This window comes from Hippocampus zosterae, chromosome 9, assembly GCF_025434085.1.
Source record: "Hippocampus zosterae strain Florida chromosome 9, ASM2543408v3, whole genome shotgun sequence".
Taxonomy (NCBI): Eukaryota; Metazoa; Chordata; class Actinopteri; order Syngnathiformes; family Syngnathidae; genus Hippocampus; species Hippocampus zosterae.
Window position 1 is genome coordinate 6,545,414 of NC_067459.1, and position 16,663 is coordinate 6,562,076.

Below are 16,663 nucleotides of genomic sequence, written 5' to 3' on the forward strand. Positions count from 1 at the left end.
GGGAGGCCGGAGCTGGAATTGAACCCGGTACCTCTGCATTGTGAAGTCGACGTACTAACCACTGGACTACCGGGCCGCTGCCCTAATCTTGTACTTTCAAATGGTACCAGTACGGTTTCAGCATCGGAATCAGTATCAGGGTCAAAAACGCACGCGCACTCATGCACACACACACACATCAGATGGCGTGGGCCACTGCCGGAATCAGCATGAGTCCACTTTCTATGGCAGTTGCAGAATTAAACCATGTGAGAATGCCAGTAGACCCGTCTTGAAAGAGAATTTTTATGAAGTCCATAAAGATGAAATCTTGCATTATTCTTTTGACATTGCTCTGAATGTTTTCCTGGCTTCCAGAAAATCTTCTGCGGTGATTTGATATCAACCAAACAAATGGGTGTGTTGATTTCACGAGCTCTCTCCCCCTACGAGTTGTTTTTTCAAACACCAACAGTGCAACAAGTTGCCAAGCTGCACAAAACATTTTCAGATCCGTCTTCATGACCCCTTTCCTATTTTTTCGTGTTTTTCCTACTCCTGCTAGGCTCCGTGCGACAACCTGCGTACGCCGTCCACGTACCCGGGTAACATGCTACCTCATCACCCGGCCCAGGGAAACTTCGAGGACTTCACCTGCTGAGCTGAACGTGAGCTGAGCTTGAATGAGTGCGTGCGTGCGTTACTGCAACCAAAGTCCAAACCATACAACGAGACTATCTGGACGAGGAACCAATGCCATGGCCAAACAAAGGCACTTTTATACGTGAAATTCAGCCAGAAAAATCGGAGGAAATCTGTCGCCCCAGGCTTAGTGGAGAGGAAAGTCCACCCCAAAACACACTTTTCATGCAGGACCCTAATTTATTTATCCTTCTGGAGCACTGCCACAAAGGAGACGCAAACTCGGACCGCTCTCTCTCAAACATACTCATGCGAACAAAGGAAAACTGTATAGTCATTGTAATAAAAATCAAACATTTTCAAAGAGAGCCCCCACTTCCATATAGCAAAGGGACAAACCCCTTTGCGACGTCACAGCGTGTGTTCACAAAGCGAGCATTGGTGGAAAATTCAGGTCTCACTGAGTAAATGCATGATTGTATTCCTCCATTTGCATGTATTTTTGTTGCTTTTCAGTTCAGTTTGGTTTTTGTTGTTGTTTTGTTTTGTTTTTAGATATGGGGTACCGGTAAATATATACCCCATATCTAAGATATATATATAATTATATATATATATATATATATATATATATATATATATATATATATATATATATATATATATATATATATATTATAAGTTTGCCTCATTCAGCGGGAGGAAGATGACGCATCTCATGTAGTATACTGTGTATGCGTGTGTGTGTGGGGGGGGGGGGGGGGGGGCATGTAAAAACCATGCAAAAGATGCCTCTGTCGTCCCCGCAAAGCAACTCTTCTCAGCACTTTTGCTCACATTCAAATGGGACACATAGAAGTGACTTCAGATAAAAGTTTAATTTATTCTGTGTCCACAATCATAGCCTAAAACACTAATTGTATTTCCCCAGGAATTCTAATCATATAATATTTTACTTTCAAAAAACATGCAGTATTAATGTTGACCAAATAGAATGTAAAGAAACCAACAGTTTGTGGGTCATGATGAATAAATTGTGGCTCCTTCTGGTGTGTGCAACTTGGTCACTGGGAGGAGAATAATAAAATCATGCACATCCAAACGGGAAAAAAAAACATTCACTGACTCAGTAAGATGCAGTAATAGTATTACTTTACAGATGATAAACAGTATACGCATGTGACTATTGTTATATTGTTTGACTAAAAGTGTTGCTGCACCATTTGTGTTCAAAAATTAATTGCTTAAAACATATATCACCACACAGATGTTTGTCTTGAGCCCGTTTATGCCATTTCCCATTATATGTTAGCATTAAGCTCGCAAGGGCAATCCTAATGTGAGGCAAAGCAAATGGAGGTGCGGGGGGAACACTGGAACAGCATCCTGTACCTAAAAAAACTTGCAAGTCAGTTCACTCGTACTTCAAGGCACCACTATATTATGGAAAATACTAAAATTTTCTACCCATGTAACTTATAGGGTTCCTTATGTTTCATGATACGAACTTTATTTCGCTTTTGAATGTTATATAGTATAATTCAAAATGTGCAAGGTTAGATGTGGTCGAGTCCATTTTTAAACTTCCAAGGTTACCTGTCACAGCAAAAAATAAAAAAAACATTGCTTTTGAATGTTACATCAGTTATTTAAAAAAAAAACGGAATTAGTGTGTGTTCCTTTCCTCCCTCCCAAGAAAAATTTGCAACACGGTCCACTTTGAAACTTCCAAGAGTTCCTTGTTGTATGTCACATCAAGAAGACTACTGCTTTAGATTGGTTTATGATTCAAGATAACCAATATTAGTTGCAAACAAAGTGGGCAAGTTCCTTCCCTCTTTTTCCCTACCATAAATGTTCAACCTACCTCCCCTTTCAAACTTCCAGGGCAATCTTACTGCATTTGAATGTTATATGATCCAAATAGTTCCTTTAGTTTCTAACCATACTTTCAAGCAAAGGGTCCTGTTAAACTTCAAGGGTTCCGTATGCTACGTCACAGCAAGATCCAAATTGCTTTTGAATGTCATCCAAACTAAGATGGCCGCAGTAGGCGTGAGGGTGAAATAACTGTGTTCTCTCTTCTCACATCGCTTTCAGGGATCCTTCCCCGAGTCAGCCCAAGGATGCATGTTAGCAGACATCATATCAGTCGTTATATTTCATGTCTGCTGATCGCTTGGCGTGGACGACACACTTTGGCCTCTACATTTTCCACTCTTGATTTGTCATAAGTTCATCTGTAGCAGAAATCCAAAGTCTCCATACCGCTGTTCAAATGTTACGTTTTTTAATATATATTTTAAAAAATATAAAACATTTAAAAATTCTGTACCATGAATGTAACTTGTTTGACAAGAGTAAAAAAATATTCTTTGGGAGAGGAATTAAAAATAAGTGGGGATGTGGCTGTGTTCACATGAGCCAATCACGCCATGAAAACTGTTAAATGAGAGATGGCAGACACCTGATAATATGCCTCCGATTGACCCCGGATGAATTTCAGCTGTTCGGGTAAACTTTTCCTGACAGTTTGCATGAAATTATGTGCTAACTCTCACTGCCGTATCATACTCTTAAGAATTCTCCTCCACCTTAACTAAGGCCCCAGTTCCAGCTTTAAAAAAAACAAATAAAAATACAACAACAATCTGAAAGTTGCTAAGATTCTGCCAACACCATTTCACTGAAGTATGGTGTTCTTTTGATGATGAGCGGTGTTCTCTTTTCACCAGACTCACCTTTCAGAATTATGGACAAAAAGTTCTTCCTTGTTTTCACTGAACCATAACAAAATCTCCCAAACAAATGGGAAAATGTGTGACCGTCCAATGAGTTTGAACAATGCTGAACACAGCCACGTCATAGTTATGAGGGTGTGCACACTTACGCAACCACTTCATCCCAATTGTTGATTTTTACTTTTCTTTTGGGTTTTTTTTCCATCCAGTCAGACAACTTAAAGGTCACATTGTTTGAAAATGTTTTTAAATGGGGCGGCCCGGTAGTCCAGTGGTTAGCACGTCGGCTTCACAGTGCAGAGTGTTCGGGTTATATTCCACCTCCGGCCTCCCTGTGTGGAGTTTGCATGTTCTCCCCGGGCCTGCGTGGGTTTTCTCCGGGTGCTCCGGTTTCCTCCCACATTCCAAAAACATGCGTGGCAGGCTGATTGAACACTCTAAATTGTCCCTAGGTGTGAGTGTGAGTGCGAATGGTTGTTCGTTTCTGTGTGCCCTGCGATTGGCTGGCAACCGATTCAGGCTGTCCCCCGCCTACTACCCGAAGACAGCTGGGATAGGCTCCAGCACCCCCCGCGACCCTAGTGAGGATCAAGCGGCTCGGAAGATGAATAAATGAATGTTTTTAAATGATTTATCTTGCTCTTTTATATATACAGTATATCACAAAAACTTGTCATTTGAAGAGGGGTAAATTGATTTTTGGATCGACTGTGTTTGTGTTGTTGCTTTATTATTCATTTGTACACATCAATTCATCATCCACCCGGCTACGAAGCTGTCCATCCCTACCTGGGGCCTAGGAATGAGGAACAATGTCGGGGAGAGGACTACTTTTGTGTTGTGGGGCCGTTGAACTGTTTCCGTATCTCTGTTCTTGTTGCAGACGTCTTCTCAAAGCACAATACCACCTCTATGTATGTAGAGTTAATGTAAAAGAAAATGTATGCTTCTTCTTCTTCTGGATATACTGTCTTATGATTACTATCGTGCCGATCTGACTGTTTCCTTTTGCTTTTCATATGAAAAATGCTTACTTATTGCCTGATAATCCTGTCACCATTCGCCAGGCAATGGGCTGTTTTATTGAGTTAGGCCCGCATAAATAAAGTGTAAATATCATTTTGGAAAAATTGCTATTTTGAGATTCTGAGGCCCAATTGTCGAATATCGCTGAACGATTGTCCTGCGGTGTGGTGTCTGTGTGTGTGTGTGCTCAACAAAAAATTGGGTCCGAGCCACAGATTTTGTGGTTGTCTTGTGAATGAACTGGAACGATAGCATATCAGAAATTGACCTGATGTTTGCGCTTTTGCCGGTAAGAAATGGACAAGCAACACTGCAAAACCTAAAATCCAACCCAGACACAATATCTCCACTCAAGGTAAAATGCGCTTGTTTTGGTCTCCCGAGACATTTCTTCCTCCCAAAATGTTTTTGTTTAAGCCCTTCTCACTTGAATATTTATTCCCTTAAAAAATCCCAACGTGTAAAACTTGATTTTTTTTTTAACAGATTATGTAATTAAATAGATGCAGGACATATAAATACACAATAGTGTAACTGTATTTTAGGCTAATATGTGTATTTGTTTTAAGAAATAATAATTTTGCTGAAATTAATCTATTCCAATGTGGGTATTTTTATTTTTAAAATAAGGTTTTGCAGTAAAGAGGTGTTGGATTATTGTATCATGTGTCTTGCAAGCCATTCCCAATAAAGGTGACAAGGAGAAGAGTTTGCCACAGAAATGCAGTTACAAGATAAGCGAACAGTCAACCTAGATTCTTCCTTTTCTTCTCCAAACCCCAAATCAACAAGTTATCTTTTCATTCCACGTCGCCTTTGTGAAATTAAATCCTCATCAGTGACACGAGAGTAGCAGGGTAAGAGCCAGCCATTATCTCCATCTAACCACAGCTTTGATCCCGGATGCGCTTGGCGAGCTGTGAGCCAAAACATTTGGGAACCCAATTACAGCTTCAGCTGTGCAACAGGACTGTGCGGATGAGAACTATCCAACCCCAAAAAACATTGTTTATCAATCTCGTCCAGCAGCAGGCGCACATTCTTGATGCCTTCTGCTGAATTGTTGTGTGCATCGTACCCTGCCAAGCAACAAATGCAGCTGCTCCATTGTGAATATTATGTGCCAACATGATCTTCTCAAGCTCTTTTTTTAAACAAGCACAAACTGTGGCCGATGTAAAATTAATGCCTGTACAGGCGGGGGGGGGGGGGGGGGGTTTAAATATCATTTTAAACATTCTTAACCATCGTAAAATGAAATTACACTGTATAATAAAACTAGAATACAGTAAAAACTTTGAGAACACCTGACAATCAATTCTCAATATCTGGACAAGTGTACATTGTCCAGCCCAATATACTCCTATAACAGAAGTGAACGTGAACAGCACAGAGAATACTCAGCAGCGTTGAATGTTGCGAATTTTAAAAAAAAAGTATATCCTTCCATGCAAGCAAAAGTTTCCAAATAATTGGCACAATTTAAAAAGGTTACTCATTGCCTATAGATGCCACAAGATCTTGTTAAAGCCTTACTTTGTCAAAATGAAACTCCCCAAATCACTTCAACATAGTTCCTTGGCACCAATGAAACAAGATCAAGGCACAACTTTTTATCTAAATCAAGCTCCTCGGCTGCCTTCAACATGTTTATTTGGCACTGATATGGTACAAGATTTGTGTATTTCTCTCACGGAGAAGTCTCATACGATTTGCAGATATTATGTGTGGCAAAGGTTTAATCTCCAAAGTGTGGGTGTTTTTGTGAGGTAGTTTTTATTTATAGAAAAATAGAAAATGTGCTTCAAGTTTGAGGAGCAAGCTCATGGTGACGGGTGGCCTGCAGAAGAGGTCCATCCGCATTCTCAAAAATGGCCACACAATCATGAAAAATGGTCCCCATATTTAGGGTACTCGTGAACTAGAGTATAAATACAGCGGTGAATGCAAGCAGCAGCAAGAATAGCCAACAGCGTCATGTATGAGAGAGAAAATATGGATCATTTGTCAGTATCATTTCCAACCATCCATTTTCTGAAATACTTTATTCTCACGAGGATCGAGAGGCGTGCTGGAGCCTATCACGGCTGTCTCCGGGCAGTCGGTGAAGTACAAAGCATTTAAACCTGATTTGAACAAAGGGCTAAGGCAGGGGTGGGCAAACGTTTTGGCTCGGGTGCCACATTGACTTTTAAAATTTGACACATAGGCCGGTTCAGCACAAGATACGGTCCATATAAAAAACTAAAATGCATTTGTTGACAGTCCATATCAAACATCAAAAGAACAAAAGCATGAAAGTATTAACATACCCGTAACTTTTTTTTTTTATAAGAACAGTGTTGTTGATCACCCATTTTAGCCAGTGCATTGCTGCAGATGGGCGGTGATCTGACCAATAGAAGTGGAGCGATACAGTATTTTCTAGTTAAGGAATCATATTTGCGGTGTCCAATATTTCCTTATAACAGGATTTCCTTCTGTGGGATACAGTGACGTTACATGCCCTGTATGAACGTCCAAGCATGTTAACAACATACATGTGTGACAACACAAGCAACCAAGTGCAACAATATATTGCCCGAAAACCGTTTATAACACAAAAACTGCAGTAAAAGTATCTGAGCAAAATATCATATTAAAAAAATAGGACTATTTGCTACCAAATGAGACTAGTATCAGACCTTGGTAGCTTTTCTTTCCACTCACTTACTGTTACTAACTTGACCACTCCTCGATCACCACCCAAGACAGCATTGCTCAGCTTATGTCGTTCAACCAACTTTTGAAGCCAGCCACAGAACGCTTCGAAGTCCTCGATGCTCATAGCGCGATGGAGCTTGCATTCTCTCTTATCAGCGGTCCAGTTTGTGGAAGGTTTTTAACCTTGATAACAGTATATTCTTTATTCTAGGATCCGCAAGCAATTCACTCTGAGCAGGGAAATTGACAGAATCGGACTGAGAAAGAATTGCTTCCTTGTTTTTCAAAAGTCTCGTAGGTTTGAGTCTTTCCGCCTCCAAGCGTTCCTTACTTTGTAACGCGCTTCACTTAATCGGATGCATTTCACTTTCTCTTCCACGGTCATTACCGTTCCTCTTCATTTGGATGCCATAATCTACAGGACGTAAATGTAAATGAATAAAAAAAAAAAAGAAAAAAAATACAATTCCAGTAAAACTCACTGGAATAAAGAGTCACTAACATGTCGCAGTTTTGGATCCAATTAAAGAAAATAGCGGCACCGACAAAGTTATTCCAATGTATCGAGCAGGAGTTGCTTGAGTTGGCGCTAGTACGGGCTTCCGTATGGCTTCCGGGTTCCAGAACTTCCATTATTATGAATCGATCATTAATGTAATATAGTCGTAGAAATTTAAATGCACGTTTTTTTTACCAGGTTCGTGAATTTCCGATTGACGGAAGTCCATAGGTGGTAGATAAGATCTCTCCCTGTCTCTCCCCCTCCCTATCTGTGCTCTGCAACTTCAAGTCAATGCGCCACCTGGCGTTAAAATGCCTGTCATTACAAGTCCAAATGAAATGAATGCAACCATTCACATCGAACCTTAATTGTGTACCAAACTTCAGCGGGCCGGATTGAAAAGACCAATGGACCGGATCCGGCCCGCGAGCCTTCGTTTGCAAATCTCTGCCTTAAGGTAACACTCTCGACAGAGTAACAACACATCAAGGTGTGAGATTAATCAAAATGGCGGTATTTTTTTTATCAAGCGCTAAAGCCAGCCAGTGCGGTCGTCACCAAGCAGTACTTTTGCACTCAAAATACTGCATGCTGTTATTTTGTCACGATCTGCCCGAAGCGATAATGATCGCTCCGTGCAGAACGAAAAAATAGAGGATTGGATCCCCGGAAAACAGACAACGAAAGAATTTTCTCAAAGCAAAGAGTGTCTTTAATGACAAAAACAGAAAGAGCCCGACAGGGAAAAAACGGAAACACAAAACGCTGGTCAAATAAGGACCAGGGAAGAAATAAGGAAACAACTGAAAACGCTCGCTGAAAAACAAAGTGCGAGGAGCTACTGATTAGGCAATATCTAAGTATTCAATTTAGTGACTAACGCGAATGGCAAGAGTAAAGGCCGCAAGGCAAAAAGGCAACGAGTAATCTACAAATAGAGGAGTTAGCACGAGAGATCAATGGCACGGTGAGGAATTCTCCGGCAGTGGGAGAACTGCCGGAGTCTCATTAATATAGGAGGGTAATCAGCCCGAAATTACGGACAGGTGCGCAGATGGCGGGTGAGAAAACCCGCCACCTGCTGGCGGACACGCGACGTGACAGTACCCCCCCCTCAATGGACGCCTCCCGGCGGACTACCCGGCTTGGATGGATGTGTAGCGTGGAAGTCGCGCAAAAGGGATGGATCAAGGATCCAGGAGCGAGGCACCCACTGCCGCTCCTCAGGCCCGTAGCCCTCCCAGTCGACCAGATACTGGAACCCCTTTCCCCTGCGCCGAGAGTCCAGGATGGCACGAACCGTGTACACCGGGTCACCGTCGACGACCCGCGGAGGGGGCGGCGGCGTGGGAGGAGGAGCCAAGTCACTGGAAGACACGGGTTTGAGTAGGGAGACGTGGAAGACGGGGTGAACCTTCATGGTGGGCGGCAGCCGGAGCCTGACTGCAGACGGACTGATGACGGCCTCGACCTCGAACGGTCCAGTAAATCGGGGTCCCAGTTTCGCAGACGTGCCGGCCAGCCGAAGATCCCTAGTCGCCAGCCACACCTTCTGTCCTACCACGTATGAAGGAGCCGGGCGCCGGCGACGATCCGCGATCCGCTGGTTCCTGGCCGCCGTGCGGGACAACGCAGCCCGGGCCTCCTTCCACACGCGATGGGCCCGCTTGAGGTGGTGCTGCACAGAGGGGACCTCCACCTGCCCCTCCTGGGACGGGAACAGCGGCGGCTGGTACCCGTAGGCGGCCATGAAGGGGGACCTACCAGTGGCAGAAGAGACGAGGGTGTTGTGCGCGTACTCCACCCAGGGTAAGTGGTCGACCCAGGATGAGGGACGGTGAAGGCACACAGCGGAGGGCCGCCCCCAGATCCTGGTTGGCACGCTCGGCTTGTCCATTGGACTGGGGGTGGTACCCCGAGGTCAGACTGGCCGTGGCCCCGAGGGACCGGCAGAACTGCTTCCAGACGCGGGATACGAACTGGGGCCCCCGGTCCGAGACAATGTCCAGTGGAATGCCGTGGAGACGGAAGACGTGTTCGACAAGGAGGTCGGCGGTCTCCAGCGCCGACGGCAACCTGGACAAAGGAACAAAATGAGCCGCCTTGGAGAAGCGGTCCACGATCGTGAGTACGACAGTTCGACCCCGGGAAGGCGGGAGACCCGTGACGAAGTCCAGGGCGATGTGGGACCACGGGCGAGGAGGAATGGGCAACGGCTGGAGCAGTCCCGCCGGCGGCTGATGGGACGACTTGCCGCAGGCGCAGGAGGTGCAGGCCTTGACGAACTCCGTCACGTCGTTGCGGAGCTCCGGCCACCAGAAACGCTGGGCGACGAGTTGCACAGTCCGGTTCACCCCGGGATGACACGCCACCTTGGACCCATGTCCCCACTGCAGAACTTCAGATCGTAAGGGAGGAGGTACGAATAGCCTCCCTGCTGGGCACTCCGTCGGCACCTGAACCCCCTCCAGGGCTGCCTGGATCCGCTGCTCAACCTCCCACTGAACGGCCCCCACGACGCACCGGGCCGGGAGGATGGTCTCCGGGGATCGATCCCTCCCCGCAGGCTCGTGGAGACGGGAGAGGGCGTCGGGCTTGGTGTTCTTAGACCCGGGAGAGTAGGTGAGGATGAAGTCGAACCTGGTAAGGAAGAGGGCCCACCGGGCCTGACGGGCGTTCAGTCTTTTGGCGGAGCGGAGGTAGGCGAGGTTCTTATGATCCGTGTAGACCGTAAAGGGTTCCTTTGCCCCCTCGAGCCAGTGCCGCCACTCCTGCAAGGCGGTCACAACTGCCAACAGTTCACGGTTGCCCACGTCGTAATTGGACTCAGCGGCACTGAGTCGACGGGAGAAGAAGGCGCAGGGGTGCAACTTCTGGTCGACCGGAGAGCGCTGGGACAGCACAGCCCCCACCCCCGAATCCGAGGCGTCCACCTCCACGATAAAGGGGAGATCAGGATCAGGGTGCTGTAGTACGGGGGGACTGGTGAACGCCGCCTTCAGGTTTGCGAACGCCGCATCCGCGGTCGAATCCCACTTAAATGGGGTTTTGATGGACGTAAGGCGGGTTAAGGGGAGCGCCTTCTGACTATAACCGCGGATAAAGCGTCGGTAGAAGTTGGCGAACCCCAGAAAGCGCTGCAGTTCCTTGCGATTGGACGGAACCGGCCAGTTAGTGACTGCACGCGTCTTAATGGGGTCCGCCCTTAACCTGCCCTGTTCAATAATGAACCCTAGGAAGGAGATGACGGGGACATGGAATTCACACTTTTCTGCCTTGACGAAGAGCCGGTTCTCCAGTAGACGTTGTAGCACCAGCCTAACGTGTTGCTGGTGCTCGTGTAGTGACTGGGAAAAAATTAAAATATCGTCAAGGTAAACGAAACAAAAGATGTTTATCATGTCCCTTAGCACATCATTAATTAGATTTTGAAAAACGGCAGGGGCGTTGGTGAGCCCAAAAGGCATAACCAGGTATTCAAAATGACCCAGAGGGGTCTTAAAAGCCGTCTTCCACTCGTCACCCTCCCGGATGCGAATCAAGTGGTAAGCGCTGCGCAAGTCTAATTTGGAGAAAATGGTGGCTGACTGCAATGGGGCGAAGGCGGAGTCCAGCAAGGGTAGCGGGTATCTATTCTTAATTGTTATTTCGTTTAATCCCCGATAGTCTACGCAGGGTCGCAGGGTCTTGTCTTTCTTCCCTACGAAGAAAAAACCCGCCCCTAACGGTGAACGCGATGGTCTAATAAGACCTGCGGCGAGCGAGCTGTTGATGTACTCCGTCAATGCCTCGCGCTCGGGTTGGGACACCTGATACAGCCGCGAGGTCGGCAACGGAGCGCCCGCCTGCAGGTCTATAGCACAATCGTAGGGGCGGTGTGGGGGCAAAGAGTGGGCACGATCCTCGCTGAACACCTCCTTTAGATCCCGATAGCAATCCGGCACTCCGTCAAGGCAGATCTCCTCGGGGGGCGTGACACGTTCATGCTTCCCGACGGCCGATTGAAGACAGTGCTGGTAACAATATGGGCTCCAGCTGTCTATCGCTGGGCGCGCCCAGGAAATCACGGGATTGTGCGTCTTCAGCCAGGGTAACCCGAGAACGATCGGGGCATTGCGAGACGGCATTAGGTAAAAACGGCGATGTTCGACATGGTTGCCGGACAGTAGAAGTTTCAACGGCTCCGTCCTATGCGTAACTACCGCCAGGAGGCGCCCATCAAGATCACAAACCCGCTTCCTATCTATCAACCTCTCCACGGAACAACCCAGCTCGGATGCGAGATCGGTGTCCATTATACAGTCATCAGCCCCCGAGTCAACCAGAGCCCGAACCCGCCACGACCGGGACCCCGTTAATATCTCCCCCTCGAGTTCGAGTCTGTTGGGGTGTCCAGGCCGCGAGTCGACTCGCCTAGACTCGAAGGGGGGCGCGCGCGGTCGTGACTCACAGTACTCCTGGTGGGCAGGGGGTGACGACCCCGGATGGCTGGTTGCGGCGTGAGGAGATGGTGGAACGCCGTCAGTCGTCGCTCGGTCGCTGAAACGACGCTTTCTTTCCTCCGCACCAGCGTCCCTGCCTCCCAGCTGCACCTGTTCCTCCGTGGGTGTTCGTCGGAACTGGGACCGATCACCTCCACGCTCCCGGCTTCGCTCCCTCAGGCGATTGTCCATGAGGAGGGAGAGGTCGATTAATTCCTCCAGGTTGGTGCTGTGGTCGCGGGTCGCCAGCTCGTCCTTGAGTTGAGGGTTTAGCCCGCGGCGAAACAGGCCACACAGCGCCCGATCATCGTATCCACTCTGGGCGGCCAGGATCCGGAACTCGATGGAGTAATCCGCTACCGATCGCTCTCCCTGGCGGAGGGCGAGTAGCCGGCCCTCTGCCTCTCTGCCTCGCACGGGATGATGGAACACCCGGCGGAACGCAGCCACGAAGTCGGGGAACGAGGTACGGAGATTCGGCTTGGCGTCACTGGTCGCAATCGCCCACGATGCCGCCGGACCTGTTAACAGACTCATGACATAAGCCACCTTGGCGGCGTCATTAGCATAGGCAGAAGGCTGTAGGTCGAATATGAGAGAGCACAGGTGGAGGAAGTGTCCACACTGCCCGTGCTCGCCCCCGTAGCGAGGGGGGTGTGGAAGCGATGGCTCCCTCGTCATAACGGGATATGAGGAGGGCGCTTCGGGAATAATAGAATGAACCCCGGGGGGAGATGGTCTCCGCTCTTCCACCCGGACCAACCGAGGTTCTAAATCATCGGACCGATGAGCCAGCATGGAGACCGCGCCACGGAGTTCCCTAATGGCTTGGCCCTGCTGACTCATCTGTTGCTCTTGTCGGGAAAGAGCGGAAAAAATTTTTTCGATGTCTGCGGGATCCATGGTGGCCGGAGAATTCTGTCACGATCTGCCCGAAGCGATAATGATCGCTCCGTGCAGAACGAAAAAATAGAGGATTGGATCCCCGGAAAACAGACAACGAAAGAATTTTCTCAAAGCAAAGAGTGTCTTTAATGACAAAAACAGAAAGAGCCCGACAGGGAAAAAACGGAAACACAAAACGCTGGTCAAATAAGGACCAGGGAAGAAATAAGGAAACAACTGAAAACGCTCGCTGAAAAACAAAGTGCGAGGAGCTACTGATTAGGCAATATCTAAGTATTCAATTTAGTGACTAACGCGAATGGCAAGAGTAAAGGCCGCAAGGCAAAAAGGCAACGAGTAATCTACAAATAGAGGAGTTAGCACGAGAGATCAATGGCACGGTGAGGAATTCTCCGGCAGTGGGAGAACTGCCGGAGTCTCATTAATATAGGAGGGTAATCAGCCCGAAATTACGGACAGGTGCGCAGATGGCGGGTGAGAAAACCCGCCACCTGCTGGCGGACACGCGACGTGACATATTTATTCTTTTTCAGTAAGATGGTGGAAGAGTTGGCACTTTAGAAGAGCACACATTTAAATGGATGTGCAACAAATACCGCTTATAATGCATTACATGTGTAACTTCATTATTTAGCCTTATCTGGTACTCATTTCATGACAAAACTGCTCATTTATCTATTGTGCTCAATGGTATACAGAATATTTCATTTATTTATTTTATGAAACCCCAGAAAACTGTGAGAACATGTCAAAATTACCAAAGCGATCCAGAGCACAGGGCAGAAAAAAGAAGAAAATTGCAGATGTCACGTTGCTCCACTTGGTTCATACAATTAGAAGTCACAACAGTAAGTCACTGGCATGATTTGTTGACAGTCACGAAATGATGATGAAATGGAGAAAATATTCAATTTTATATTTTCAAATAGGTGATGTTATTTTATTGAGAGCAATGTTGAGAAAAAAAAAATCTACTTTTCTTGTATGTCTGTAAATCGTAAATGGATGGGGACGGACATCCCAAAAAATTGGCTTGGGCCAGCCTTGGGTACAATTCATGTAATACAATATCCACTTAGTGACATTCATGCAACAGAATACAATACCAGAAAGAAATTATGTTTGAAACAACTCACAAATTAAATTGGCAAAAATGCTGATTAAAAAAAAATTGTAAAATGGAAAAAAAAAAGACGTTTTAGTCTTTGCAGCTACACCGTAATGTGAATTGAAGCACAATATTAGCCCTCCTACCATCAGACACAATGGTTGTGTCAGTATTTTCTAAGTGTGTGATCTATGCAATATCAAGGTTGTGGATCGATGTTCCTCCTTGACTTATGAGTATGATAACTCATCCCATGCTAAGTTCATTGAGGAAGGGGAGTGCTGGGGCTTGGGTCAGCCTCAACAAAGTACAGTAGAGCTACTCTGGGAGACTGGCGCACCTCTCAGTGGCGCCATCTGAGGGTGATTTGCAAATAAATGAAAGTATCAGAAATCAGAGTGACCAACTGTCATCCATGCCTTCGATGGCCAACACAGATACAGCTGATTGGCCGAACACTGCCAGAGGATGTCCCGGCAACAGCTGACTTGTGCCACGTACAAGCAGTGGCGGAGCTAGACGGTCAAGTTCATTGTTCTTGGCTTGTTGTTTTGGAGATCTCTTAAGTCATCAATTACAAAAGTATTTAGTAAAAAAACGACTGGAAAATATAGTCCTGTGCATGATAAAGAAACATTGACCTGGCTTAGCTACGGCCAGAATTAAGACACTTGTTGTCCAACCTTAATACATCCATATCCATGCATTGTAAAACACATCCTATAGAGTAGCAAAATTCAAAATCTAAAGTTCTTTCCTCGTGTTGGAGGAGTCTTCTTGAAGCCAGTGCCGCTCTAGCGTAATCCATAATGGCGGATAGACATAGTTCAAAGGGAGGCTTAATTGGTGGCAGTTCCACTGACCGATAGGGAGTGACCCGAAGTGACAAGTGGTCAAATGACATGGAAAGCTCTAGTTTTAAGTAAAATAATTTCTTTGAGTCAAAGTGTTGCTTTCAGTTTTACCAATTAGCTGTATCATTTGCTTTTAGTTAAAATATTTTTTTTTAAACAACTAGCAACTGCAATATTTTAACTAGATCAGTGTTTCACTTTTTTCAGCGTGTATTATCATTTGCATTAAGTTAATTAAAATGCTTGATTACAAAAACTGGGATTAACATAGCAGGTCCCCCGGTATGACTGACATATCTATAATGGTGTCGACCTTGCTGTAAAAGGAGACCAGATGATGACACTGTGCATGGTGACCAACGTGTCAGTTTGGATTCCAGCTCATTACTCAAAGTGATTGGCACAGACGTAGATATGCATTCATCAATGCGGGCATCTGCCTCACTGCCTTTTTACTCTATGCTAATGCAGCAACTCAATGGGATGGAGCTGTGTAAATAGAGCAGACCAGGTGTGCCCAAGTCCAGTCCTGGAGAGCCCCTAGCTGGCCTGTTTTAGATGTTTCACTGCTCCAAAACACCTTATTCAAAAGATCAGCTCATCAGCAAATTTTGCAAAAGCCTGATGATGATCCCGATTATTAGAATGAGATGTGTTAGAGAAGGGAGACATCTAAAACAGACTGGATAGTGGCTCTCCAGGGACGTACTTAGGCCACCCTGCTCTAGACTCAGACTCAATAACAAATGCACAATTCATTGAAGGTCGTAAAAGACCTGTTTAAATACATGCAATGAAGAAAGGGGTATACAGTCTTGAAATTAAGTTTTAGGTTTGTTTTTTTTTACCAGTACTGGAAAAAGGCAAATAATTTGAGAGATATTTTTTCAGGAACAAAGAAGGTGGATTCCATCCTAAGGAGAGAAGGATACAAAATAAAAAGCTGGGTCTGAGGGGAAAGAAAGGTGGATGAAGGGAGGAGGCCAGACAGAGGAAAATGCAAGCTTAGAATGAATGAGATAAGCATGACATGAAAGTAAATTCAAGCCATAGAACAAAGGAAGGAATAAAGTCAGAATGGAAGGAAAGGAAGAAGCAGAACTGAGGTGGAAGGGAGGAGGCATGGAAGAAAGTCAGAAAGTAAGCATAAGCCATGCAAGAAAAAAAGAAAGGAAGAAAGCAGTAGGTTTAAACAAAGGACGTAAGGGTGCATCAATAAACAGCTTGTATGAGGGAAGGAGAGTGGAAACGAAAGAAGACAGAAAGGTAAGTTTGGAGGAAGGCAGTACAGAGGTAGGTTGAAGAAAGGACGAATGGGAGCAAGGCAGAGAGTAGGAAGGAAGGAAGGAAAGAAGGAAGGAAGGAAGGAAGGAAGGAAGGAAGGAAGGAAGGAAGGAAGGAAGGAAGGAAGGAAGGAAGGAAGGAAGGAAGGAAGGAAGGAAGGAAGGAAGGAAGGAAGGAAGGAAGGAAGGAAGGAAGGAAGGAAGGAAGGAAGGAAGGAAGGAAGGAAGGAAAAATGTGAAGATGGCATGGATAAAAAGTGAAGGAAGGCAGGAAGGAAAAAAATTAAATGGGTCAAGAAGGAACACATGCCTGATTTAAAACTGGTCTGAAGGGAGGGCGGGGAATAGATAGGGAAGAAATAACATTTGGAACAAAGAGAGGAAGACATACGTAGGGAAGGAATGACGGAATGACAGATAAAAGGAAGGGAGAAAAGA

At 46.0% G+C, this 16,663-nt stretch overlaps 1 protein-coding gene and 2 long non-coding RNA genes across 7 annotated transcripts in view; 1 reads left to right on the forward strand and 2 right to left on the reverse strand.

Annotated features, from left to right (window-relative positions):
- The window catches only part of asic1b (acid-sensing (proton-gated) ion channel 1b), a 249,894-nt gene extending 246,747 nt beyond the window's left edge, over window positions 1-3,147 (forward strand). For 4 of the 5 annotated variants that reach the window (XM_052075156.1, XM_052075157.1, XM_052075153.1 and 1 more), the window contains 2 exons: window positions 545-647; window positions 2,722-3,147. In XM_052075156.1, the coding sequence (XP_051931116.1) occupies window positions 545-640 (96 nt within the window). In that variant the 3' untranslated portion in view covers window positions 641-647; window positions 2,722-3,147. Of the gene's footprint in view, window positions 1-544; window positions 932-2,721 lie in introns of those variants that run through there. The other variant, XM_052075154.1, reaches the window with a different exon arrangement.
- Window positions 2,122-2,521, reverse strand: LOC127607200 (uncharacterized). Its single transcript, XR_007964007.1, has 2 exons — window positions 2,375-2,521; window positions 2,122-2,338 (listed from the first exon to the last, which is right to left on the reverse strand). It is a non-coding gene; the product is annotated as an uncharacterized LOC127607200 (long non-coding RNA).
- On the reverse strand, window positions 2,969-3,474 carry LOC127607196 (uncharacterized). The gene is made up of 2 exons (XR_007964003.1): window positions 3,301-3,474; window positions 2,969-3,238 (listed from the first exon to the last, which is right to left on the reverse strand). It is a non-coding gene; the product is annotated as an uncharacterized LOC127607196 (long non-coding RNA).
- Between the last annotated feature and the right edge of the window lie 13,189 nt (window positions 3,475-16,663).